Genomic DNA, 22,827 nt, shown 5'->3' on the forward strand with positions numbered 1-22,827 from the left:
ATCACATATCATCTCCTATACTTTATTCCATTTTATTGAAAAACATGTATTATGCATCAGCATAAGACTTTAACAATTTTTCTTCCTAATTACATAAATTATGGTCTTACGCCACTTGAACAAGTCATTCCTCTTTAAGTTATTGTACATAGAAATCGATGCTCTGTAGTACTAATCAAATAATTCAAGAGAAAATGATGCATAATTCGTAGGAATTTGGATAGAGGTTGAAAGTTCAAATGAGGTTGTTAAATCAAGTTGAACTGCCCAAGGCACACCAACAGGGGATGAATTGGTGTTTTAAAATTTACTTTCCCAAAACACTCCCTTTAAAAAAATTTAATATCAACCTTAAACTTGATATAACAATGCGTAAGCTAACGATAAACAAAATTCAAATGTAATTTTCTTTTGTAGAAAACACAAATATGAGATTTTTTGGATTATTTTCTTTTATAAATTTTTTTACAAAAATTAATAAAGGGAGAGTTTATACATATTATCTCATCCAGCCAAGACTTTATAATATTGAACAATATATATTCAACTTTACAAGCATTCAATTATGTGATGTAACAATTTTTTAAGCTTAATAGAAACAACCACTATTACCTTGAATGACCCCACTTGATTCTAAAATGGATTAAAGATGGCCACTTTCTCATTGTGAACCCTCTCAATGTTCTATCCTTTTGAAACTTTACATGTTCCCAATCAAATGAGGTGATATTTTAATATTTGATTCAAGGCATAACAAAACACTATGAGAACCACTTGATGGGAGCAATAATTTTAGGATTGTCAATTATCTGGTACCCTAAAAGTTACTTTGAATACATATGAATGTGCTCAACAAATATTTGATGCAGTCAAAATTATTACTAAAGAAAATGTTTTGGCTTCACCGAAGATTAAAAGCATCTTATAAATGACTACAAGATTGTTCATGAGTATATGAACTCAATAAAATATGATAAATATTCTCTCGGCTAAACATAATATTGCTAATATAACAACCCTAAATTTTAAATGATTAGTAATTAAATTGAATTTTTTGTAATCTTAAATTTTTAATTGGGAGCATTGTGGCGCTATGCTTGCAAGGGCAATGGTGTTACCCTCTCTATATGAGAATTCTGGAATGAGCAGCATAATAGTGCTATGATGCCAATCTATTGGGTTTATATGAAATTGAAGGAGTGTTACGGTGTTGAGGATTTAAGCTTTGTGGTACATAGTCATAAATTTTATTTTTTAAAATAAAATATCTAATTCCATTTTTTCAAAACCATCACCCCTAAGCCATCACTCCCTCATTCCCCTATTTTGCATGCTATGTGAGAGAGGAAAGGAGAAGAGGAGAGAAGATGGAGAGAAGAGAGAGAAAGCAAGATTTGGGCTAGTATTTTTTGTTGCTTTAGTTACGAAAAGTGTTATAATCATGATATTAACTCTACTTATATTTTCAATGATTTTAAATTTTTCTTATTTTCTCTTTCCTATATTTGATTAAAATATAATATATCTCATTCTAGTAACTTTATTGTATAACTTTTGATATGTGATAACTCTCATTATCAAGAGAATTTTAATATGTTCTTATTGATATTTCACCAGGTAGTTTTGTGTATATGCTAATTTATATTAAATGAATGGGATAAAAGTGTGTGTCAAATTTAAATAAAATGAGATGAACTTAATGTGCTTAGATTTGGATATAAAATATAAGACATGCATAAATTTTTTAGTTATATGGCATGACATGTATTTTGGCATAATACATACATATTGAAGAGTACACTTGATATATTTACATGCTATAATAATTGCATTTGATGTGTACATGATACATATTGTCATGATATACATGATATGATATGTGTAAAAGCAAGAAGGCCAATGAAAAATGATTGATTGATTCAGATTAGTTAGAGATATGTTGTCCTATAAAGGATGGTAGGCTGACAGACTTTCTTTTAATTGAGGTTTATGGTGTGATCCTAATAGATATGTAAAAGCAAATATAAGAAGATTGTTGATATGATATGGTATGTCGACAAACATGAAGTGACGACTTCTTATATGGAGCCACCTAACTTGTGACATGTGCTATGAGAATGATTCCTATTTACAAGATGGATTCTTATTTGGTTTGAAAGGCCTATAGGACTTGATACAAGAAATACACCACAATGGCTACATGCATTGCCTTGCTTATCATTGATTATAACATATGGATGGCATGAGGATATACGATAGTTATATAAGTGATATGATATAATATGACAAGACTGATATGAATGATAGAATAAATATGTATATATTATGCATGCATTAATACAATGCATATGCTACCATATGATGCCAAATGATAGGCATATTGATGCACATGGTATGATATGGAGATAAGATTTATTTATTTTAATTTATGGATCTAGATTCATATTTGATACATGGATATATTTATATTCTCCTTAATATCGTATTGTAAATAATACATGTGCATAACTAATAAAATGCACTAATTACACTATCTATTAATTAAGATTGATCATATAGATTCATATTGTTTATAGTGATTGTTATTATTATATTGATCTAGATTAAATTATTACATGCATATTGCTTCTACTATAATGCATTGATAGCACTAGTAAATTATGGTAACCTACTGAGTTATTAGCCCACTCAATGCATAATGTTTCATGATAGAATGAGGATAACATGATTTTATGATTTATATTTGTCTTACTTTATTCTTTTGTAGTCAATAGTATTAAAATACAAATTGATGTATTGATTGAACTTCTAGCTACTGTAAATAATATTTATAGTGAAATATTTTAATGTATAAAATTGTTCATGCTACATTTTATTATATGTATGAATTTAGTATCTTTGTTAGATTAACCAAAAGATAAAATATATATATATCTCTTTCATATTTAGATCTTGAGGTATGATAAGCATTTTTATTAATGAGAAAATTATTCCATGTGAACTCTATAAATATTATTTAAAATAATGTATGAAAGAGGAAGAAAAAACTAATTGAGTTATATGAGTGATTTCTTTTAAATTATGTCAAGTTAGCTTTAATTTAAATCAAGTAGTTTGCTTTCATTAGTTTCATTGGGTTTAAGTGCTTATTCCTTTCTTTTTTCTTATAAAATGTCAAAATATATAGTACTTCCCAAAAGGTCCAATATCTTGTTATTTTCTTTTTCTCTTTCTTTGCCTTAGCATTTGAAAGAAGTATCCTTGCAATGGATCAAGTTATTATCCAAATCAACAAGCTCACTATTCATAACATAAGAGTATGTAACCCTTAGGAAATTTTAGGACCTTTAATGTGGTTTGTGAATATAAATGATATTATAGCATAACCTATCATGTACGACAATATATTATTATTATTAAAAAATTTATAGTTAAATATTATTCAAAAGATCAAGAGCAAATTAAAGTCAAATTAACATTGAGAATAAATAAAATAAAATTACTCAGTCCTTATGTCTATTTAATTTATACTAAAATGCTTTATGGTTTATATGTCATTTATGGTGAACCCTCATTAAACATTCTTAATTCTTTCATAAAGTATCAAACATGATAGGAAGAAAAACATGAAAAATTATTAGGTGAGGATGGGAGGGTGCAAATGAATATAAACAATTAATCAAATTTGTTTATAGTCATTTATTTTATTTAAATGTATGACATTTAATATTTTTGGAATTTTTGCATTCAAAGTTGTATAATATTTAATTTTTTTTTTAATATGAACATTCTAATATGGAGTTGGATAAAAATTGGATGTGCAATGTCTTAATAATTATACTTAAAAAATCATTTACTATACTACTTAACTTTTTGAGGGAAGTAATTGAAGATATTCAATTACCAAACTTGTATTATGAAATAAAGAAGATAATTCAAGACTTGGGCTTAGGGAAATATATATATTCTTCTTAATAAATTTAAAGTCGTGATTTTATTTGACTCTTGGGGAAAATCCCTTTCTATAAATTTTAATAAGACATTAACAACTCTAACATCAACCTTAGAATTTTTTCCTTAAATCAAATTTACATGATCTCATGACCATTTTTTTAATTAAACTTTACTCCTTTACATCGTGTGAAAAATATAGATGATATATTAAACTTTCAAGAACATTTCATGCAAGTGAATATTTATCAAAGTTGAGCCTAGCTAACTCATTAATCATAACATGGTATATCACACCCTGGAATTAAATTTAGAAGGATTATCAATTTTATCTTTTTAATCATCAACCAGAGCTTCTATATCATCCATATAACTCAATATCCAACAAAAGCAATTAAATATCATACATATTGAAACATTTCATTGTATTTATTCATCAAAATTATATTTACAATAGTTAGAAGATCACCAACAATCATTGACTATTGTAAATGTAAGTTTGATGAATGAATATAATGAAATATTTTAATGTGTATGATATTTAATTGCTTCATTTGTATATTAAATTAAATGGGCGGTTTATATAATCTATGATTGATAATTAAAAAGATAAAAATACATAATTCTTCCTAATTTAATTGTGGGATGTGATAAATTGTTATCAGAACATTTGTTGGAAGAATTGAATTGTCAGGAGATCACTAACAATAAGTGATTATTGTAAATATAATTTTGGTTGATGAATATAACAAAATATTTTAATATGTATGATATTTAATTGCTTTTCTTGAACAATGAGTTATGTAGATAATTAATTTATAGAAGTTTTGATTGATGATTAAAAAAAAATAAAATAGATAATTTTTCTAAATTTGATTGTGGGGCATAACAAATTGGTATCAGAGTAGTTATTGTAATAATTAAATTGTAATGAAAATCATAGAAATTGATTATGATATAGATTTTTATCTTTACATTTAATTGATTAATATGTATATACATGCATATTGAATTTATATGCTAACTGATTAGGAAAAAATATATACATGTGGATAGATGGACCCTGCCGATCAAGATATACATTATAAACAAAGTACAACAACAATTCCAGTAGGTTCTGATTGTTTAATACAGCTTGTCAGTATGCTTCATAGGTAATCAGTAATACTTAAATGTTGAAACTCAAGAAGGAAGATTAAGAGATCTTCTTGCAAGATCTTGAGAGGGAGTGAGGAGGGAGAGGAGAGGGGGACCGTGAGCCAACTAATGCAAAATTTCTTTATTCCATGGCTACTTTTCCTAATACAAGCTATATCATATTAATAGGCTCCTACAAGCTATACAAATAGCTACATAAAAGCAAACCTAAATCTAGGACTAATACCTAACATTAAATTAAACAGATTGGACATAAGAAATCCAAAGAGAATAGACCTCTATAAATGTTTTATAAATTTAAGCATCGTTGTTCAAATTAATGAGTTAAAGAACCCTGAGTAGCCGAAGATTGGTTGTTGAGGATAGAGAAAATATTTGACTCATTTAGTGTCTAGAGCATAGGAAAGTGCCACTAGTAGTGTTTTTGTTCAAAGGAGAGACTGAGAGATGATAGATACAACATTAAAGGGAGAACTTTTAGGGCATAACGAATGTGGAGATTTTATGGAGTTTGTAATTGTATTCATAGTCTGGTTTATACCCCCATCAGCTCGATATCAAATGCATGAAGCTTTTATGAGATAGGAGCAGGGAGAAAATAAAATGATGCAGTACGAAGTTGCATTTACTGCATTGACAAGGTACGCTCCACAATTAATCAATACAACATATAAAAAATGCTATAGATTTATGAGATGTCTAAAGGATGATGAGGCATCCGCTTATACTATTGAGGATCCATGAATTTTGAGTTAGTAGAGAGTGAGATTAATAGAGAATAAATTGACTATTCCCCCAGTTTAAACATGATATTGGCATAAAGAGATTATGAAACAATACGACCCGGAGAAATAAAAATGAAAAGAGACTTTGGTCATTTTCTTCAATAGCTTCTATTATAAAAAATCTTCTGATCATTACAGGTAACCGATCTCACTTTAGTTTTCAATTATTTTGAGTATGATGATTTAATCTCTTCTAAATCAATTAAAACACAATTTTTTTCCTCATTTACTGCACTTTTATCATATAACATTTAGTATATAATATATATGAATTTTATGGATATTTTTACTGTGATATTATTAAATTTTACTAGATAAAATGAATGTTGTGATTTTATGAAGCTATCAATTATTATGCAGATTTTCCTAGATTGAATTATAAGGATGATTTATAGACACTCTGGTAAATAATTAAAAAGATAGAATAAACAAATTTTTTAAATTTGATTCTGGGGTGTGACATGGCCAAACTCTCATGTATATAATTAAAAGCCCTCATTAAATGGTATGTACTCATGCATCATTTATTGAAAGTCATGATTTTATTAAGCTCATAAGAATAATTCAATTTTACAAAATCTAATCAATTGTTAATCAACTATAACATCAACCTCAAGACCATTTCACAAAAACGGAATCTTTAACTAAACCTAGTTGATTCGTTAGTTTTAGATCATGAGTTTCCTATGAACATTACAACTTATGATCGTTGGTATAACTTTTTCAGGTCTTTTTATTGTTATCTATTAATATATTTGGGACTGGTCATTCCTTTTGAATCTTTACTAGGGCCAAATCCCTTAAAAACCAAGATAAATTTAAAATAGAATCATTTTTCCTCTAATCGAGAGTAATTTTGGAGCTTGAAAAGTGTTATTAACCTTAGAGATTATTGCCCTTTGAGAGACTTAAAATTCATACTTGATATATATCATAAAAAAATCAATAATGGTTGGGCACGAATCTCAGGCAAAACTGAGTGGGAAACTTTCAAGTTAAATTTAGGCCCATTTGTACTCTGATTTCAGCAAAATTATAGTCAAACTGAGCGTCTCAAAAAACGAACTCAATGACACCAAATTCGACCCAATCCGAGCCCAAATGAGCCCAAATCGAATATCCAAAGCACATTTGGAAGGTTCAAACGATAAATTGGATTACCAAATGGTTTCTAAACATTTACATGTTATAGTCGAATCGAGTGGCACGTCGGGACAAATCCAACGAACCCAAGATCATTGAATTTTGATATCATTAAGACACTCCAATACTCAATAAACGGTTCATGATCAAATGAGTCGATATCAGCCGTCCATTCAAACACTCCCAACATGTCCTTTAACTTATCCATATTTACTAGTTATGCCACTCACAAAAAACTATAAATAGACTCATCATTTTTCATTGAAGGGGATCCAGCGAAGGAAGAGAAGCAAGAGAGAGAAATCAAAATTCTATTGCCACCAAATTCCTCATCCTCGACCACCAGTTGTCGTCGGACTTCCGCTCGACCACCAACTAATGACAGATTTCTGTCTATCCACCGAACACTGTTGAACCTAAGTCCAATCCCTATTCGTAGCAAGATTTCAACCTAACGGTTGACTGTTGTAATATGATCATCCTCAATCTCAATAACGAACCAATCATTTGTAATTTACTCAACACTAGTGAAATCATTACAACTAGTGGTCTCGTGGTTTTTCCCTTCGAGGTTTTGCATGTAAAAAATTATGGTGCTTCTGTTCTTTCTCTGTTTGTGAGTTGGATACTCGTGCAATACTAAGACATAAAATTTGTTACTTTATCACCGCGAATATTCTATGCAACAAAATAAAATTTTAAAATTAATTTTCAAAATATACAAAAAATATTTAAAATTTAAAAAAAAATAAATATGAAAACAATTTAAATTTTTTGTATGAGCTTTGATAAAACTAGATGGCCTCACTAAGAAATTCTTTCATATTCTATTTTCAATATTGTGAATTTAATAATAAGATCAACAAAAAATTATCTTTCTTTTGGATTCTAATCCTTTAAATCAACACTTGAATTTTTTTTTTTTTTGGGGGGAAAATACTTGAATTTTGAAGTGAAAATTATTAATGATCAAATTGTCTTGCTTACTAATTTGCACACTTTTTTGAGTTATTCAAAGAGCAAAAAATAAGATGTCATTCAAATATTTACTCTTAAGAAGAAATCATTTGCTCCTTTGAATAAATACTATATAACATGTCACGACCCGGCCCGGTTAGCTCGTAGATACGAGGCGGGAACGAGATCGGACATGAATAACATTGGCTAAATTATGAGTTCTATAATATGTCCATATAATTCTACATACATAAAGTTAACTCTTTTTTCTTAGATCTTATGCATGCTTTATTTTTTTTTGCATAAAGCAAATTTTTTGACTCTTTAGGTGCTTTAAGTTATATTTTAATATTTTAATTTTATTTGATTTTGACTGTCAACCAATAAAAATAGTACAATGACTGAGATCGAAGATCCTCTCGAGCTGCATCAACATCATATTAAGATTTCATTTAAGATAATTTTTTATTGCTTTTCAAAATAATATTTTAGTAAATATATATATATTTTTTAATTTTGAACTATAAATTTTTATACTGAAAAGTTAATTCTTTGAGATAATTTGCTATTATTTTTTAAAATAATTTTTAAATATAAAATTTATATTTTAAAATATTTTTATATAAAAAAATTAGCTTAAAAATCAATAAAAAAAAGCGGTAGAATGGTTTCTTTTGCGCCAAGAGACGTGCGCCGTCAAATAGACGCACTCCTCTAACAGTTTCCTCCCTCGAAAGTCCAATCCGTGCCTTGGCTTCGCTGCCCAATTTCCTCATTTGCTTCTCCGCCTCTCTGCCATTCTTTGGCATTCGATTCCTCAATCCAAACCCTAAATTGTCAGACTCTTAAAACCCTAGTCCACTGTCAAAATCGCTACTGTCATGGCGGACGGCGAGCTTACCGATTCCGTTAGCGGTTACAAGCTTTGCGGATTTCTCCGTGCGGTTCTCGCAGTGGGCCCGTCTTCGGAGAAGTGCCGAGGCCTACCTTCCTGCGTTCCTTGCTCTCTCTTTGCCGATGGGCACAATGTCGGATTCAGAACCGAGGACGGTTTCTTGCTGCTACCTGTCTCCGAAGCTGATGCACCTTGGGAGATGGAGCGGGAGGAGAGCTCTGCTTGGAATTGTGGAAGCGGCGGCGGCAGAGGTGGCGGCGGTGGATTGGAGTTCAGGAAGAGGCGAAGAGGGTTGGGAGGATGCATGAGCATCATTCATCAGCTGCACACGCTCACGGTCAAGAAGTGCGTGAAGATCCAAGCGAGGGTTCTGAAGGTTTCCTCCCGGGAATTTGGAGATGCGAGAGCGTTGGTATTGGTAGATGTTTATTTGCCGATTGATGTTTGGAGCGGGTGGCAGTTCCCCAAGTTGGCTACAGTAGCTGCTTCCTTGTTCAAGCATATGAGGTGTGTCCTGTTTTTGGTTTCATATTGCTTTCTGGTGGAAAATGAAACTCATTGTCTCTGTTTTTGCGTTGGTAGACTCTAATGCATCCATCCGTTTTCTTCAATTATGGAGTGATGCTTTTGTTTCTTTTATCTTGGTGGCACTTTTAACAGACGTGGATTGTGGTTTTATGTTGCAAAAATTTGAGTAAATATTTGGAATCTCTATTACCATTCCAGGCTTGCTTTTGCAGTCTGGGTGAAACTAGTAGCCTTGCTAGGCTAGCTAATTTATGGAAATGAGAATGTAAGAGTGGGTGATTTTACTATTATAATTACTTGGAGTGCTTTTTTTTTTGAAACTCTGCAACAAGAAGAAGAGGAAGAAGGGAGGGGAATGTAGCTATACAGGCTCATGTCTGCAAAGGATGTAATTACAATTAATGCTGATTTCAAGAAACATAATGCTGTAAGATCCATTTATTCAGTTTTTTTTTTTTTTGGAATTGTATACAGTAGAATCCTCAAAATCTCAGCTTTCTTCTATATCAGCTGTGCAATTCTCTTTTTTGGGATATGCTTACTATTGCTTTTTTTAGTTGATTTCACTTTCCATGTGTCTGCTTGCTTGGAGTTATATTTAAGGTGATCTTAACCTTAATTTAAACAAGGCCAAAGAAAGGTTGGCTTTTGCTTGGATAAAGCCTAGATCCTCATCAATGCAAGTTTTTCTTTCAATGTTGAAGGCTCGGATGGATGTAAGAACTTTGAATGAAGTTGGTAATTTATAGTCAACTAATATCATGTTAAGATAATCTATCAACACGAGAGTGGATATTATTTATTAGTAGTAGAAGGATCATTGACACATCTTTAATTGGATAAAGCCTCGATCCTCATCAATGCAAGTTTTTCTTTCAATGTTGGAGGCTCGAATGGTTGTGAGTCTTGTGACAACATTGAATGAAGCGAGGGAGTTAAATCAACTAATATCATGCTAATATAGTTTAGAATATGAGTGGTTTGTAACTTTGTATTTCACTAGTTATAGAAGTATCAACAAACTAATGGTACAACTTTATTTGCACAATGCCTAGATCCTTATGAATGCAAGTTTTCTTTTAAATGATGGAGACCTAGATGGATGTGAGAACATTGAATGAAGTGAGTGAGTTTTAGTTAACTAATATTCTATTAGTATTAGCCTATAAATGAGAAAGAAACCTATAGAGGCCTTCCTAGGTGCCTTGCTTTATGTCTTAATGTCAACATTGGGATACTTTTAAAGATTTTGAAGTGAATTGAAAAAAATAATTATTTGGTTTATGATGTCTAATGGATGACTTTGGAGAGTTTATGAGACCATTTTGAATAAGTATTGTTTCAATGCATTAAGATATTTTAACCTCAATGACATGTGATGACATTCAATTGTGAATTATTGAGCGAAGCTATGTCAAATACTTCAGCTATACAAAAAAATTGATGCAACAAGGAACTAGCCTCATAAAGAATTTCAATAGAAAACATAGTTATCAATATCATTATATCCATCATGTCCATGTTTTAAGCCCACATCTAGGATTATATTGCCAAGAAAACACATATTTTACTATTTTGAACTCTTAAAGCCCAACCTTTACTTCTTATGTGACTGTTAAATATGCACAAGGATCATAATAGCTTTCACATTTTACATTTAATACTCCATATACATATGGCTTTGTTCCTTTGAAATAGTTTTGAAGTAGATCTTATTGCATTTTGCAATAATTATGATCCAAAATGATTCTTAATAATTTTGCATGATGCACAGTATAATCTCATAGAGATCAAGCATTTAAAGCAATTCAGCTGGTAAGTTATTTGCATTGTAATTGCAATAATTTTAGCCAGTTCTGTATTCAGCTATGCATCCAGGGTCTTTGCCCATTTGCTTGTTGCTTACTTTCAGAGAACTGTCATTTAAGGGGCATTTAGTGCATCTCTAAAACATTGTTTAAGTAGTTTCTTGAGTTTGCAATTGGAAACTAAATTTGACTCATTTTTCTTTTTAAGCATTTGATTATCCAAGTTCTTAATTAATAAACTTCCCACTGATAATAACTGGGACTTAATATTTGCAGTTGCGACTGGGAAGCCAGAAGTCCATTGGTTGCCTCTAATTATAATAATCAGGATTATCGTGATGCAGATGATGAGGGCATTTGGAGCATTTCTAAATGTCATGTTCTTGGGTGTGAGATACACAATGCACCGACATCTGGTGGTAACCGGCTATTTGATCTGCATGAGATTTTTAAGTGTTTGCCTAGCGCAGGGCGGGATGATGGGGCATTTCATTTTAGAATAGAACCTCATGAAAACACGGCTGCAAGTCCTGGTATTTGGGATCTTGCTGATGATGTATTGTATAAGGTTCTCTCTTTACTTCGTCCCATAGATGTTGTTAGGATTGCCGCGACTTGCCATCACCTGAGATGCTTAGCATCTTCTATCACACCATGCATGAAGCTTAAGCTATTTCCTCATCAGGAGGCAGCAGTTGTGTGGATGTTAAGACGTGAACGCAAATCTGACTTAATGCCTCATCCTCTATGCATGAGATTTTCAACAGTAGATGGTTTTTCATTCTATATCAATACTGCTTCAGGCGAGATATCTACTGGGGCAGCACCCACTATTAGTGATTTTCGGGGAGGATTGTTTTGTGATGAACCTGGACTGGGAAAGACTGTAACTGCACTCTCTCTTATTTTGAAAACGCATGGCACATTGGCTGATCCACCAGATGGTGTAGATGTACGATGGTGCATGCATAAATCTTACCGAAGATGCGGCTATTATGAGCTTGGTTCTAATAAATTGACTACTACATACCTCCAGTCTGCATGGAAAAGATTTATGGATAGGAACGGCCAAAGAGGGAAGCTTTGTTCAAACAAGTTATCATCTGATCTTGGATCCACTGCAACTGTAAAACCTCTCTCACTAAAGCGAGGGAGACCAGTGCATTGTGAGATATCCGTAGCATCAAAGGCTACTTCAGTTATGAAATTGAGTACCCCAGCTTGTAGTGCTTACTCTACACCATTAAAATGTGCTGGTAGATCAACGAGAAGTTTGAACCATCTTAAGAGGGATCTGCTGGATTCATATGGAAAAAATGCTGATGGTCACCAAAACAAAAATAGTATGGATAATCTGATTAGCAGCTTTGACATATCAAATTTTTCTAGAATCCAGTCCGTTACTGATCAAGATGCATTGTTGACCAGTTCATCTAATAAAAAGCATAAGAGAAATAATATTCCTGATTCTAGTGAGACCTGGGTTCAGTGTGATGCTTGTAGAAAGTGGAGGAAACTCACAAATAGGCTAAATCTTGATACAAAAGCTGCCTGGTTTTGTAGCATGAATGAGGATCCATCCCATCAAAGTTGTGCTGTTCCGGAAGAATCTTGGGACTGCAAGAGAAAAATTACATATTTGCCTGGATTTTATACCAAAGGTAACCAACCAGGAAAGGATGAAAATGTTTCATTTTTTTCTAGTGTTCTAAATGACCATCTAATGTTGCTTGATTTTAAAGTGAAGAAGGCTCTTACTTGGCTTGCTAATCTTTCCTTATATGAACTTTTAAATATGGAAAATGTTGGCATAACATCTCCAGATCTAGACTATTCAACAGTTTTTGGCAAACAATCCCATTCTTACCATGAGATATTTCAAGCATTTGGTTTAGTGGCAAAACCTCAGAGACTTCAAACGAGGTGGCATTATCCACGCAACCTTGAAAATTTGGTTTTTGATTCAACTGCCCTTAAGACTGCTCTCACCAAACCCTTGGACTTATGCCGACTGTATCTGTCTGGGGCAACTCTAGTTGTTGTTCCCACAAATTTAGTTGAGCACTGGAAGACCCAAATTGAAAAGCATATTTCTCCTGGTCAATTGCGTGTTTTTGTCTGGAATGATAACAGTAAGCCAGGTGCTCACAATCTTGCATGGGACTATGATGTGGTTATAACAACTTTTAACCGATTCAGCTCTGAATGGAGCCCACATAAGAAGAGCGTACTGATGCAAGTGCATTGGCTTAGGGTTATATTGGATGAAGGTCACACTCTTGGTTCAAGCCTAAGTTTAACAAACAAGTTTCAAATGTCCATCTCCTTGCATGCATCAAATCGGTGGATTTTAACTGGTACTCCAACTCCAAATACCCCAAGCAGTCAGGTGGCACAGTTGCATCCCATGCTTAAATTTCTTCATGAAGAAGCCTATGGACAAAATCACAAATCATGGGAGGCTGGCATCCTTAGACCTTTTGAGGCATATATGGTGGAGGGACGTACTTATTTGTTGCAGCTACTTAAAAGAATCATGATAAGTGCAAGAAAAATTGATTTGAAGAGCATTCCTCCTTGCATCAAGAAAGTAACATTTTTAGATTTCACTGCAGAGCATTCAAAGAGCTACAATGAACTTGTGCTAACTGTCAGGCGCAATATTTTAATGGCTGACTGGAATGATCCTTCACATGTTGAGTCGCTCCTAAACCCTAAACAATGGAAGTTTCGTAGTAGTACGATAAAGAATGTCAGGCTCTCGTGTTGTGTGGCTGGTCATATTAAAGTAACAGATGCTGGCCAAGATATCCAGGAGACAATGGACATACTAGTGCAGCAAGGCTTAGATCCTCTTGCTGAGGACTATGCATTCATAAAGAATGCACTTCTGGATGGATGTAGCTGTTTCAGGTAATGAATGCATTGTGTTACTTATGCTGCATTCCTGCAGTTTGATTCATTTTAACTCTTTTAGGTGCAAGGACTGGTGCCGTTTGCCTATTATTACGCCATGTAGGCATCTCCTATGCCTCGACTGTGTTGCTCTAGACAGTGAAAAATGTACTTATCCTGGTTGTAACTACCACTATGAAATGCAATCTCCGGAGGTATTAAAACGTCCAGAAAATCCAAATCCCAAGTGGCCTGTTCCTAAAGATCTTATTGAGCTGCAGCCTTCATACAAGCAGGTATATCACGCATCATTTTCCCTTCATCTCACACAAAGAATATTCTGTTCTATTTGTTGTCTTTTGCAGGATGACTGGGATCCTGATTGGGAATCAACTTCTAGCAGCAAAGTTGCATACTTGATTCAGAAGTTGAAGGATTTGCTGGAATCTAACATGCAAATGCATTGCTGTGCAGATGGGATTTACAATTATGAAATGCTTGTAGGATCTCCCGATATCCATTCAAAGGTATCACCCCACCAGAAGATCACATCAAGGCCAAATTGTGATTCCTGCAAAGCATCGCCTTTGAAAGTTATTGTGTTTTCTCAATTCCTTGAGCACATACATGTTATTGAGCAACAGGTAATTTTTTGTGAGTAGCTTGTTTTAACATATACTACAATGTGTAAACATTGCCATAATATTATTTCTGGCTTAATCTCTCTTTATAGCTAACCATTGCTGGCATCACCTATGGTAAAATGTACAGTCCTCTCCATTCCTTCAATAAGGTATGCTGCTATGAACTTAATAGTCATTAACCAACTTGGGAATGTAAGGTGTTCGTATCTATTTTGGCAGATGAAATCATTGAAGATGTTTCAGCATGATGCGAATTGCACAGTTCTTCTAATGGATGGGAGTGCTGCCTTAGGCCTTGATTTGAGCTTTGTTACATATGTATTCTTGATGGAGCCCATATGGGATAGAAGGTGGGTGTTTTACATACATATATAACTAGTTTTCTCGAATTTGCTATCTTCATTTCATTCTTTTTCTAATTTGCTATCATCATTTCTTTCTTTTTCTATGGTTTTTATAGTTCTTTCAAAATTTATATTTTAGCCTAGCATGCATGCCCTTTTGTCCTGCGCTTACTAGCCACGTTAGTTGAATTATTTTGATGATATCTTATTTGACTAATTTTTTTCCCCATTTTTATTCTTCTGTTAGCATGGAGGAACAGGTCATTAGTCGTGCTCATCGAATGGGGGCTACTCGTCCTATTCATGTAGAAACACTTGCAATGCGTGGTACGATTGAAGAGCAAATGTTAAACTTTTTGCAGGTATGAAAATATTATTTTTTCCACCATTTAGATTGGGACAATCCAAACTCCATATCAAGTATCTTTCTTTTGGCTATGGCTAGATTGATTTGTATTTTGAAATATAAGGTTGTTCCTTTTCTATTTTGAATAGTTTTAAAGTATATTTAGCATAATTCTCCATCTAGCTTGATCTCAACGTTCTTGATGAATTATCATGAGAGGTGTAGACATTGGTTGTTTAATTAGGAATCTATTTTGAATTAATGCTAACCAAACAGGAGTATTTACATGATCCATGAAAAATTGAGTTTTGATAGAGTTAGAAGGGTCATTGAATAAGTTAGAAAAACTAACAATTGAATTATGGAGGATGAAAATTTATTTTGTTTGTGGTATATTGAGGGCTAAAACTTATGTTGGGCATCATATCATCATGTCATTAGCTTTGTCACAATAACTTAGGGTCTGTTTTTTGAATCCTCATATTAAACAAGTGTTGAATGAGTTGTTAACTTTATTTATACGTCTTTTTCATAATATTTATGTGTTGAAATCCAACCGTTCCTAGTGCAAAGGATTCGACGGTCACAGAGAACTATCTGTGGGAAGCTCTCATGGATCACGCCATAATGAAGGAACTAATTTAGGAAAGAGTATTTTAGAGATTTTATGTATTAAATATGTAATTTATTGTTTCCTCATTAAGATATCTTGTATAGATCTATAAATAGGGAAGATATTACGGAATAAATACAAGCTTTTCCTTTCTAATTCTCTGAATTCGACATGGTATTAGAGCACTGAAGGAATTGAAGAGGCTTCGTAAGAGAGATACGAAGTAGAGAGGGTGGCCTTCATCGCCCCAAAAACTGGTCATCGGTTTCGACGACTTCAGTCCTCTCTACAAACGATCGAATCTATGCGAAGAACTGAGGTGAGCTTCCTACCTAGGGTCGAGAAGAAAGGAGTAGAATGAAGCTCCACTGCTTGTGAACCAACCCATTCGTGTATCCAAAAGAAGAAGCCGATCTCCTGTGTGCGGGACTGAGTCGAACGTAATCTAACAAGCCTTATGCTTGCGATTTGCGAACCAACACGGAAGAAGAAGCCGAGGGATGAAGACTTGTAGTCGCCCTTCCGCTTGCGATTTGCCACCTGACCCGGAAGAAGAAGCCAAGGGACGGAGACTCCTGCTTGCGGCTCGATCGGCCAAAACCTTGCGCTCGAGTCCCTTTGTGCGTGCCCTAGCCACCCAAAACAAACTGAGTTTTTTTAAAGACTTGGCTTGGCCCAATTATTTAATTGGGAAGATTTCTTCTCAAAGAAAAAAAAGAAAAAAAATCCTCTTTCAAACTTTTTTTTTTGGAAGCCTTCATTGCTACCCAAAGATATACATATTGTCTTAATCACTATCATAATGTCAGAAATCAATTCCTCCCAGAGCATTGACCAAACTGAGGAATCGATGGTGCAGGGACGAGGTGACCTCCAAAGCATGCAACCTTCCTATCATCTAAATGGGAAGAACTACCTAAAGTTGTCTCAATTTGTAAAGACCTATTTAAAGGGAAAATGAAAAATACACCACCTTCTTGGAGGAGGATTAAGACAAAAAGATCCTATTTTTGGGGCATGGGATGAAGCACTCTATGATTATGTCATGGTTGTAGAATTCCATGACTATAGAAAGTAACGATACATTTATGTTCCTTTACACTGCAAAAGACATATAGGATGCTGCTAGACAGGCCTTCTCCAAAGCTCGTGATGTGGCTCAAATCTTTGAAATTAAAGTCAAAGTTGGAAGCACAAAGCAGGGGAGTAAGATCGTGATAGAGTATGCCACCCTTCTACAAAATGTGTGGCAAGAACTTGATTGCTATAGATGCATAGAAACCAGATGTCTGGAAGATGCTGCGATCCTAAATAACTTTATTGAAAAATATAGAGTTGATGATTTTCTGGTAGGACTAATTTCAGAATTTAACCAGTTAGAGTGCTTATCCTCGACAAAGAGGAGACATCATCACTCAATGAAACCATTTCTCTCATCCATGCGGAAGAAAGCTGATGATGAGTGATGTTAGAACCAAAGGTCATTGAAAGTTCAACAATGGCGATGAACAAAGAATCATCATGGAAGGAGAAAGATAAATATTCTTCAAAATTCAAAGACGATGACTCACTTTGGTGCAGTTATTGCAAAAAATCTAGACACAAAATAAACATGTTGGAAATACATGGAAACCCCCCAGCAAGGGGTGGAATAAAAAAGGTGAAATAAGGAGCACGTTGCATGCCAACAACACTACAAGTCAGCCCACCTCAGAAGCACAGTCCAGCCTTAGAGAATTCAATAAAGAAGATATTGATAAACTAAAACGACTCCTGGTATCTCTTGAAAAATCAAATGCATCTTCATCACTTGTACTCTCAGGTAAGACTTCAATTTCTATTAGTTTAAGTGCTTCTAGAAATCATTTAAAGGAATTATGGATCATTGATTCAGTAGTCACATATCATATGACCCACTCACCTACCCACTTCATCAACTATACTCCTTGCCCAAACAATAAAAAAATCATCACTGTCGATGGTTCTCTTACCACGATAGCAGGCCAAGGAGACATAAGATTATCTCCCTCACTCACCTTGAAAAATATACTCCACGTACCATAATTATTCACAAACCTAATATCAATACAAAACTTACCAATGACCATAATTGTCATGCCTTATTTAACCCTAAATATTGCTTATTTCAGGACCATAGACCGGGGAAGAAGATTGGACTTGCTAAGGAGAAAGCAGGAGTGTACTACCTGGAAGAACCAAACCAATCTAAAAATAGCTGCTCTATGTTATCCTTAGTTGATAAGAATTCCACTATTTGGCTTCATCATTATAGGTTAGGACACCCATCTTTTGATGTCCTAAGACATATGTATCCATAATTTTTTCAGAAATTAGAAAATAAAAATTTTCATTGTGAAACTTGTGAGTTGGCTAAACATAAAAGAACCTTCTTCCCAAACAAAAGTGAGAGATGTGATACTCCTTTGTATCTTATTTATACTGATATATGGGGACCCTAAAAAATACCCAATATCTCTGGGACACGCTGGTTTGTGTCATTCATTGATGATTGCACTAGAGTCTCCTTAAAAATAAATATGATGTTAGTATCATTCTTCCCATCTTTCATACCATGATAAAAAACCAATTTGGGGTAAAGATAAGGAGATTTTCTCCGATAATGCTAAAGACTATTTGAACCAAACCCTTTCCTCCTACTTCCAAAGTGAAGGGATCATCCATGAGTCCTCCTGTATTCATATCCCACAACAAAATAGGGTTGCACAGAGAAAAAATTGTCACCTTCTGGCCTCCACCCGAGCTTTCCTATTTCATTGTAATACACCTAAATCCTATTGGGGGAAAGCCCTTCTAAATGTAACTTATCTTATAAACCGACTACCTACAACAACCCTAGGACTCAAAGCTTCAATACAGACTTTGTCCTCTTTTTACCCCGAGTTTTGAACCCATCATAATCTTGCACCCAGAATCATTGGATGTACTGCTTACGTTCATATTCACAGTCATGATAGAGGAAAAGTAGATCTAAGAGCACTCAAATGCATCTTTATTGGCTATTCAGCTACCCAAAAAGATTGTAAGTGTTATCATTCACACACAAGAAAAATCCTTGTCTCTATTGATGTTATTTTTGATGAATAAAATTCCTATTTTTCAAAATCTCATCTTCATGGGGAGACTGAACTTGAGGAAGACGAGGAAAATGAAATAACACCTCTAGACCTTCCATCTCAAACCAATCCACCTAAAACTCAGGATAGGGAAAACAATGACAAAGCTGTCATCAGATTTAGGAAGGTTTACTCCAGATGTATAAGCTAAGTTGTGCTCCAAAGCATATCCAAGAATCTGAACCATCTCCTGGAAATAAGATAAGCTCACCTCCTCTCTTATACCCTATAATATATCCTTCAACAACTTCTCATCTGGTTACATTAGAAGATATCCATATTCTTAAGGATATTTCTGAGGACTTATTCGATAAAAATTGAAAAAATGTCATGAGAGATGAAATGTTGGCCCTAAAAAAGAACAATACATGGGAGATCGTCAATTTGCCAATAGGAAAAAAACTTGTCGGCTGTAAATGGATATTCTCAGTAAAATACAAAGCTGATGACACACTAGAAAGATATAAGGCAAGATTAGAGGCAAAAGGGTAAACACAAACATGTGGCATTGACTACCAAAAAACTTTTGCGCCAGTAACCAAGATGAATATTATCAGAATATTACTTTCACTATCAGCCAAGTACAACTGGCATCTGGAATAATTGGATGTGAAAAATGCATTCCTGCATAGGGATCTAGAAGAAGATATATTTATGAAAATACCACCAGGGTTTAAATCTGAAGGTAATAGAGTGTGCAAACTAAAAAAGGCTCTATATGGGCTCAAACAATGACCAATGGCCTCGTTCGGAAGATTTTTTAAATTCATGCTTCTTAATGGGTATCAACAGAGTCAAGGGTATCATATATTATTCTTTAAACACTCAGACTCAGGGGGAGTCACAATATTATTGGTATATGTTAATGATATTATCTTGATTGGAAATAACGAAGATGAGAAAGTTAGTTTAAGAAAAAGTCTTATTAAGGAATTTGACATAAAAAACTTGGTAGATTAAAACACTTTCTCGGAATTGAAGTAGCTCACTCAAGCAAAGGAATATTTATTTCACAACAAAAAAATATTAAAGATCTTCTGAAACAAACATGCAAATTAGCTTGTAAACCAGCACCAGCATCAGTAGAATCTAATCTTAAACTAGGGGAAGCTAGAGAGGATCCATATGTGGATAAAGGGACTTACCAGAGACTTGTAGGAAAATTAATCTACATGTCCCGCACTAGACCAGATATAACATTTGTTGTAAGCATGGCCAGTCAGTTGATGCAGAATCCAAAGCAGGTTCACATGCAAGCGATAGACAGGATATTGCACTACCTTAAAGGAACCCCAGAAAAAGGGATTCTCTTTAAGAGAGATAGCAGAATAACCCTAGAAGCATACACAGATGTTGACTATGCGACATCACCTGTTGACAAAAGATCTACCTCTGGATATTGCACATTTCTTGGAAGTAACCTAGTTACATGGAGAAGTAAGAAGTAGAATGTGGTGGCAAGATCTAGTGCAAAAGCAGAATATCGAGCTATGACCTTGAGAATATGTGAGCTAATATGGATCAAAATAATCCTAGAAGATTTAAAATTCAAGTGGGATGAGCCCATGAAGCTACATTGTGACAATAAATCAGCAATCAACATAGCCCACAATCCAGTCCAGCATGACAGGATCAAGCATATAGAAGTGGATAGACATTTTATTAAAGAAAAACTAAACAGTGGTCTAGTAAGTGTTGACAGAGTATCATTAAAAGATTAACTTGCTGACATCCTTACCAAAGGATTGGACAGTTCTGCCTTTTTCAGAATGATTGACAAGCTGGGAATGACATATCCATATTTCCCTGCTTAAGGGGGAGTGTTGAAATCCAGCCATTCCCAGTGCAAAGGATCCAACAGTCACAGAAAATAATCCGTGGGAAGCTCTCATGGATCACGCCATAATGAATGAACTAATTTAGGAAATACTATGTTAGGGATTTATGTATTAAATCTGTAATTTATTGTTTCCTCATTAAGATATCTCGTATAGATCTATAAATAGGGAAGATATTATGGAATAAATACAAGCTTTTCCTCTCCAATTCTCTGAATTCGACATTATGTTATATTAATTTTTTTTATCATTCATACTTTTAATCATTCTATATTAATTTTGATTGCTCCTATTATTTGTGCATATTTTACCTGAATAGCACACCACATAAGTCTCATTTTAAGTACTTTGTCATCACTCATCAATATGCATTATTGTAAAAAACTTGCCTTGCAGGCTATGATGTAGAGACATGGAGACACACAAACATAGGATACATCAATTATTAAAAATATATGACACAAACACGGGTTTGATATGATATTATAAGTAATTTAACTATAATTTATGCTTTAAATGATTAATATTATGATGTCGAGAGTCGGGCATCAATGTCGTTCTAGGCATCGAGAGGGGAGATGATAATGCTCTCGATGATCAAACATCGTTGTTGTGTAATGGGCATTGGACATTTATGTTAAGATGGCGTCGGTCTTCAATCTCAATATGAAGTCGACTATTGATGTTAAGACAACATTGGACAAAGATAAGATGTCAAGATGTCACAGGGGAGTGATTGTGGGTGTAAAACTTGCTGGCGTTTAGCATCAATATCAACACAATGTTAGACTTTGATGTTGAGATGATTTTGAAATATTGATGGCATTGGATGTCGATATTGAAATGAATTCGAGCGAGCGTTTTGAAATCCTAGCCTCAACCTGCCAAAGAAAAATGAAAATGAGAATGTTTAGGGAATTAGGTATTAAGGGGCTGTTTGGTATGCGGATTTAGGCGGATTTAAGGCCGGATTTGGGCTAAATCCAGCCAAACGGCCTAAAATGCAAATCCAAATCTCACGGCAAACGAAATCCTCCGTGGACGGAAAATTCCGCCGATTCGCTCTAAATCCCGGATTTCCGAAATCCTTTGGTTCGGCGGATTCAGGGGATTTGGCCGAAGAAGCGCGCGAAAGGGAGAAAGTTACCTTCACAGCAAGCGAACTCCCGTTGTTGAATCCGATCAAAATGTCGTAACTTCCGATCCGATAGGAAGGGAAAGTCGACGAAGGAGCGAAGTCGAACAGCCACGAAGGACGAAGGACGAAGGACGAAGGAGCCGAAGAAGCGACGCGTGAAATCTTTACACCTCCTGCGAAGCAACGAAGCCGAAGAGGAGATGAAAGGCAAACCCGATACGCCTCTGAAGTTATTACTGCTTAACTTAATTAATATAAGTTAAAATAATAATAATTGAGTAAATTAATAGTATAATTAGTTCATAAAATATTTATCTAATTTAAATTAATTAAAAAATTAATGATATATTAATAATTAAATATAATATCATTAGCTTTATTGATATAACTTAAAAAATATATAATAGGGTAATTAATAGTATAATAAAAATTAATAAGTAATTTGAACTTAATAATCTTGATAATCATACCATTTAAATCTTTAACTGTTTTAAATCTTGTAATCTGTTGTAAAACATCTTCTATTGATTTAACAAGATTTAAAATACTTAGTTATTTCAAAATAATTAATAGGATTAAAATATGATCTTAAATAAAAAAAATTATTATAAAATATTATAAATAATAAT

At 33.8% G+C, this 22,827-nt stretch overlaps 1 protein-coding gene across 4 annotated transcripts in view; it reads left to right on the plus strand.

Moving 5' to 3' along the window:
* The first annotated feature begins 8,668 nt into the window (after positions 1–8,668).
* LOC110092581 (F-box protein At3g54460) overlaps positions 8,669–22,827 on the plus strand; it is a 43,497-nt gene continuing 29,338 nt past the window's right edge. For 2 of the 4 annotated variants that reach the window (XM_028696004.1, XM_020817197.2), the window contains exons 1-7: positions 8,670–9,396; positions 11,502–14,138; positions 14,203–14,416; positions 14,486–14,764; positions 14,854–14,913; positions 14,984–15,114; positions 15,356–15,470. In XM_028696004.1, coding sequence (XP_028551837.1) covers positions 8,876–9,396; positions 11,502–14,138; positions 14,203–14,416; positions 14,486–14,764; positions 14,854–14,913; positions 14,984–15,114; positions 15,356–15,470 — 3,957 coding nt within the window. In that variant the 5' untranslated portion in view covers positions 8,670–8,875. Of the gene's footprint in view, positions 9,397–11,501; positions 14,139–14,202; positions 14,417–14,485; positions 14,765–14,853; positions 14,914–14,983; positions 15,115–15,355; positions 15,471–22,827 lie in introns of those variants that run through there. The other 2 variants (XM_028696005.1, XM_020817215.2) reach the window with 2 other exon arrangements.

The sequence above is a fragment of the Dendrobium catenatum genome, unplaced genomic scaffold (genome assembly GCF_001605985.2).
Source record: "Dendrobium catenatum unplaced genomic scaffold, ASM160598v2 fragScaff_scaffold_716, whole genome shotgun sequence".
Lineage (NCBI taxonomy): Eukaryota > Viridiplantae > Streptophyta > Magnoliopsida > Asparagales > Orchidaceae > Dendrobium > Dendrobium catenatum.